Here is a 6,019-nt window from a genome sequence, read left to right as displayed (position 1 = left end):
GAGATGGTCACTTAAGATCTGGTTAGTACACTCCCACTCTCCAGCATTAATATCCCTCATTCTAACCAGACAATGATTTATTTTCAGAATAGATAGTTGATCTTCATCATTCTCTAAATGCATTAGACATACTATACGTTTATGATCAAGAATGAACTGCATTCAATAATTAGATAAATTGTGAACACGGCAGGAAACCTTACCAAGTTCTTCATTCATTTATAAATACTGCATCAGAATGACAAAGTAATGCTAAAGAAAATGGAACTTGGTTATGCTTTGATGTTTATAGAGAAATGTAATTTGCTCACATTACAATTCTAAGTGCTATAAAAAAAAGTATATACTTAAATTTTTAGGTCCCCTACTAGTGCTTTTAAAAAAAGTCAAAAAAAAAAGAATGGGCATTTCAGATTTGAAAACAGAATCATATATAAATTTGTTTCTCTTCACAAATCCTACCAGACCTGCTGAGCTTTTCCAGCAACTTTTGTTTTTGTGTCACATGACTGCATTGCCTAAGGGTAAACCAGAAGCACCAGGTGATCCATTTTCTTGGTTTCCACCAGAAAAGGTTTAATATATCCACCTTAGACACTGACTACTTAGAGATAAATAAATCTCATCACAAAAGAAAAAAAAAGTGTCTTTTGAAGTTATTACAAGAAATAAATACAAATTAGGCCAGATAAAAATCTTGTTAAATTAGACATTCAAGAAAGGATTGGATGATTAGTCAAACAGAAACAACGTACAAGGATATGGAGAAAAAGGCAGGAGAACAGCACTAAGTCACAATGCTCATTTTCAGAGCTGGTGCAGACACAATGGGTTTAATTGTGTGTTGCAGTAATTCTGTCACTGTAAAATTCCACCCTAGTATTTGAAATTAGCAGCTGATGAACTGGTTCCAATATTGACTCTTGAAATAGATTTGTTCAATCAACATCAGCTATTTTCCAGGCCTTTGGAGACAAGCTAAACTCTAAAGCATTTCAACAAAAGAGGATTTAAAAAATTTCAGCTTGGACACAAATTGCTTGAGCATATGCTTCATTCTCATGTCACAAGGCACTTTTAAGTCCACAATATCCCAGCAGACAACATACTTAACAGTTAAGATGATTTTCCAAAAATCACAGTTTTTACTAACTGTCATTCACATGGCAATACTGGATTTCATGTCAATCCTTTGACAAAGATCCTCATGAACAGGTCCTGTTCAACTTCACCACTATCAAGCCAGGGGGATAGTGAAGTGGATCCATAAGCCTTACCAGCAGAAGAGAGTGGGGTGCAATGGGGAAGCAATCTCTCAAAGAGAGATCCTTTCTCAAGTACCCCAGGAAACTGCATTGGGACCTTTACTCTTAACCATCTTTCCATTAAGTTTAAAAAAAAGGGCGCAATCATTTGCAGATGACTATATGGGTTACACAGCAGGAAATACTAATGATATAGATCAATTCACTACAGGATGATGTTCTGGAAATACAAAGGTGTGAGGACTAATGGGAGGGGCCAAAAATGCCATGTGGTTTGTATTAACAAAAGGATCCACCAAGATAACTCTGTAATCCAATTATCTAACATGGAGAGACATAACCATACTGAGAGTTCAACTTAAAAGCAATCATGAGGATTTCACATTCAGCAAATAATATCTGGTTCTTGGGCTTCCGAAAAGGAATCATTGATATTTTTGTTGCAAGATCCAAGTTACAGCTAATTGTTTGTCGGATCCTCTGACAATGCAAGCTGTCCATTGGGTTATATGTTGAAAGATATAGAAATGATTGAAACAATTCAAAGACATGGTCTCCCTGCTTTAAGAAAGATCGCGTGAAACTCGAAAAAGAGTTCAGAAAAGATTTAATGTTGCCAAGGTTGGAGGGCTTGAGCTATAGGGAGAAGCCGGAGGCTGTGGCTATTCTCCTGGGAGCATTGGAGGTTGAGAGGTGACCTTACGGGGGTTTATAAAGCCGAGGGGCATGGATCTGGTGAATAGCCAAGGTCTTTTCCCCAGGGTAGGCGAGTCCAAAACTAGAGGATATACATTTAAAGAGAGAGTGGAAAGATTTAGAAGAGAACTAAGGGGAAACTTTTTCACATGGAGGGTGGTGCATGTATGGAATGAACTGCCAGAAGTGGGGACGCTGGTACAATTACACATTTAGAAGGTACCTGGATGGGTATAGGAAGGGTATATGGGGATATAGGCCAAATACTAGCAAATGGAACTAGATTTATTTACAATATTTGATCTATGCGGACAAGTTGAACTCGGACATGCTAAGTGAGTCAGCATCAAACAAATATGGGAAATATGCCAGTATCATGTCCATGATCAAAAATTTGCAGTGGGAGTCACTACTGCAAAGAGAAAAACAAACTGATCATGTTCTATAAAATATGGAATGGATAGAGACTGACAAAAAAAAAGTACTTCTTACAATAACAGAATTCAAGATTGCTATTCATAAACCAGAGACTATTTGTTTCCAAGACATGCATCAACAATTTTGATTGGACAATCGCACAGTGGAACAATCTGTCAAAGGAAAATCTCAGCCATGTCATTTGAAATCTTCAAAACCCATTTTTTTTAGATTATTTCCATTTGTAAGTAATTTGTTTCAGCACTACTGTTTCAGCAGGTCATGCCTGGTTTAGCTAGTACTACCCATAGAAATATTGGCAGAGAAAGGATATTAGTCTGTGAGATAACATAACCAGAGCAAAAGTAGAATTCTATCACTGCCCTGCAAAAGTAGAATTTGACAAATTTAGAAGTAAATTTAGACCACCTTCTCTGGCAGAAACACAAAACAATGTTTAATAATTAAAATCAAAAACAAGACAAATGTTCAAAATTTGGGTAGAAAAGAAAGAAAATACAGGTAAAACTCCTCTTGCATATATTAAAACAAAAATCATAATATCATTTCCTGATATGAATGGTGTGTTAGCAACAATGCAAAAACATTGGTGAGGCCATTTCTGGAATACTTCTGGTTGCATAGCTATTGGAAGATTATTATTAAATTGAGCAGGTTCAGAAATTATTTACAAGGATATTGCCGGACAGGAAAGTTTGAGTTATAAAGGAAAGGGTGGGACTTCTATTCACTGGAGTGCAGGAAGTTATGGAGTGACCATAGAGATGTTTATAAAATCATGAAGGACATAGATAAAGTGAATACCAAAAAGGTGCTTTCAAATGGGAAGAGTGTTCAAAACTAGGGGCCATATTTTTAAGGAGAGGAGAAAAAGATTTTGAAGGGACCAGAGCGTGGTTCATATGCGGAATGAGCTGCCAGACAAAGAAGTGGTAGAGACAGGTACAATTATAACATTTCAAAGACATTTGGACAGGTACATGAATAGGACAGGTTTAGGAGGGATATGGGTCAAGTACAGGAAAGTGCGACTAGTTTAGTTTGGGAACCTTTGTCAGCATGGACAAATTGAACCTAAGGGTCTGTTTCTGTGCTGCGTGACTCAATCATTAAAAGATTTCAATTTGAATGCAATCATCATTTAAAGGAATTACTAATCTCCCAGTTACTTTTAAGGAAACTATTTAGTAATAGATAACCTTTCATCTTCTCTTCCTGAAGGTACCAATTCTCTTTCTGGGATGTGATTCCAAATATCAGCTTCATTTAATTGAAATAGGCTGCTTCTGCTAACAGACTGGCTCAATCCGCCCAAACTAATCATGTCTATAACCATAGTTTAAGTAGATTTTTTTTTTAAGGCCACAAATAACAACACAGATGGAACAAAGATAATGTCAAAATAAATTTCCTTCCAAACTTATAGATGGAATTTACATCATATAATGAAGGAAGGTTTCAGCTTGTTGCCAAAGAGTTTTAAATAGAGGATTGTAAATAAGGTTATAAATAAGACTTGTTCCAAATCTCTAATTCTTTCATGCCATACAATTATATGGGATGGCAAGATACACAGGCACAGTTTACACTTTGGGCACAATTACTGTTTCCAGCACAATTCTGCACCCATTTTTAAAATGTTTCCCTGGAGTTCCTGCTCAACCTAATTTGCATATCTAATACTATATAACATTTTAAATATGTAAATAAATAACACACAACTGGGGTGGGGGGAGGAGGAAAGAGAGAAGGGGAAAGAGGTGGTCTCACAGAAATACAACTCTTAAGGGGAATCAATAATGTCAATGTCAATTCTTGGAAAATATTTTCCAGGGAGATGAGAACTACGGACCATTGTTCTAAACTAAAGGATTGCCCACTTACAACAAAAAAAGTTTTTAAAAATGTCTTCACTTGATAATGGTTTTTTCTGAATCTTTGGTCAGTGAGTGAATGTTTAATGATTGAGCATATTCAAGTGAGGGATGAATAATCTGTTGGGTGTTAAGGGAGATGTCTTGCACCAAAACAAACTGAAGTTCAGCTAAATGTTTAACTTCAAAAAGTTTACCTAAAGCCTACACACAATGAGAAGAAACACAAATTGGTTATTGATTCACTGTAGTTCAGACCTAGTTGCACTAGGATGTTTTTAAAACTGGTGCAAATGATCAGAATCTAGAATTGTGTTGAACACAAATTGCACTTAAAATTCTGAGATATTTTGTGCTAATTATAATAACTCTAGCTAAATTTCACTAAAAAGAAGTCAGTTCAATGTAACAGGTCAGGCCACTAAACACCTAGTAAAACATGCCTTATGAAAATAAACTATTGAATGTTGCAACTTATCATCCCCAGTTTTTAAACAATATTAGTGACACAATGCATTACCAATAGTCAGTGACAGAAATAACTGAATCAACATCTTCCTCTATAAACTTTTTACACCACAAATTAAAACAGCTATTCACTTTTAAGTAATCAACATTTTCAACTTTAATTTTACCTTTAATACTACAAAAATAGTTTACTTCTTGAATTAATAAAGTGTACAGTACAGCAATGATATAAAAAAGGGAAACTGACCACATTGGTGCAAAGGGAACAGTCACTCACTTCCACGCTGCACAAGACTTCTCATTAATACAACTCACAGAATATACACACTGGTATAATTTAATTATAATGTCAAGAATAAAGAGACCAGCATTAGCCTCTGTAAACGTATGAAAATAATGTTACATGCTGCAATAAGAATGTTTGCATAGATAGGATGCCTGGTTTTCAGTCTCTCAATTGTCACCACAAAAGGCACAACTATTGATCTTTCATGTTTGAAAGGAGGGCTGTCAGCTTAAGTCTTCTTCTGAAGAACTGCCTCCGCGATCCCTATATTCTCGAAAAGCTGTAGCAGTTGCACCTTCCGGGTCAAAGGTCACCATTTTAATATTCAATCTTTGTGTTAGTTTCGCCGCAGCTAACTTGGCCTGTGTGGACTGTAAAAGATAATGTTTATTTTAATTTGAATGTCAAGACAAAAAGCAAAGTTTCCCTTTAGTACTTCGATCTGTCCCAAAAGTAAACTACTTGTATACAAAATTGCATTTCCACACAGTCTCAATAACCTTGCTCTTTATAAGCAGGTTATAACAAAATTAAATTGTTTGAAGGCAGCAAACAAGATAGAGTTAAGACTTTAAATTCTGTGGTAATAACAGGAAGGAAGCAAAAACACTAAATTCTGATTAGATAATTTCATACAACCAGTGTTTTGATAGATCTAAATGCTGTCAAACAACTGCATATTCCATGTGTTCTCTTCATTGTTCATACCTCATACTTTTGCTTCTGTGATATTTGTAGTTCTCTGGACTCTTCCACAGACAGTAGTTGAGCAGGAGAATGGTAAAGTGGGGGCAATCTAGCAGCTGTGATATCATCCAGGTGTTTCCAGTCCCTTAACCTTCGTTCTGCTGGAGACAGTTTTAATTCAGATCTGCCGGGTGATTGGTCTGGAGATGAACTGGGTGATTCCAATATTGGGCTGATGCAAAAGGAAACAAATACTCAGACCAAAAGATACGGTGCTTCCCATCAGTAACAAAAGACTCTCACGT

The 6,019-nt window shown here is 36.0% G+C and overlaps 1 protein-coding gene across 1 annotated transcript in view; it reads right to left on the bottom strand.

Annotated features, from left to right (window-relative positions):
- Positions 1-5,062: 5,062 nt before the first annotated feature.
- LOC140468818 (uncharacterized) overlaps positions 5,063-6,019 on the bottom strand; it is an 86,342-nt gene continuing 85,385 nt past the window's right edge. Inside the window, exons 17-18 of the mRNA XM_072564836.1 lie at positions 5,736-5,946; positions 5,063-5,398 (exon numbers count right to left, since the gene is read on the bottom strand). Coding sequence (XP_072420937.1) covers positions 5,252-5,398; positions 5,736-5,946 — 358 coding nt within the window. The 3' untranslated portion in view covers positions 5,063-5,251. The remainder of the gene's footprint in view (positions 5,399-5,735; positions 5,947-6,019) is intronic.

Source organism: Chiloscyllium punctatum, chromosome 48 (genome assembly GCF_047496795.1).
Source record: "Chiloscyllium punctatum isolate Juve2018m chromosome 48, sChiPun1.3, whole genome shotgun sequence".
NCBI classification, from domain to species: Eukaryota; Metazoa; Chordata; class Chondrichthyes; order Orectolobiformes; family Hemiscylliidae; genus Chiloscyllium; species Chiloscyllium punctatum.
This window is presented reverse-complemented; position numbering and strand designations above follow the sequence as displayed.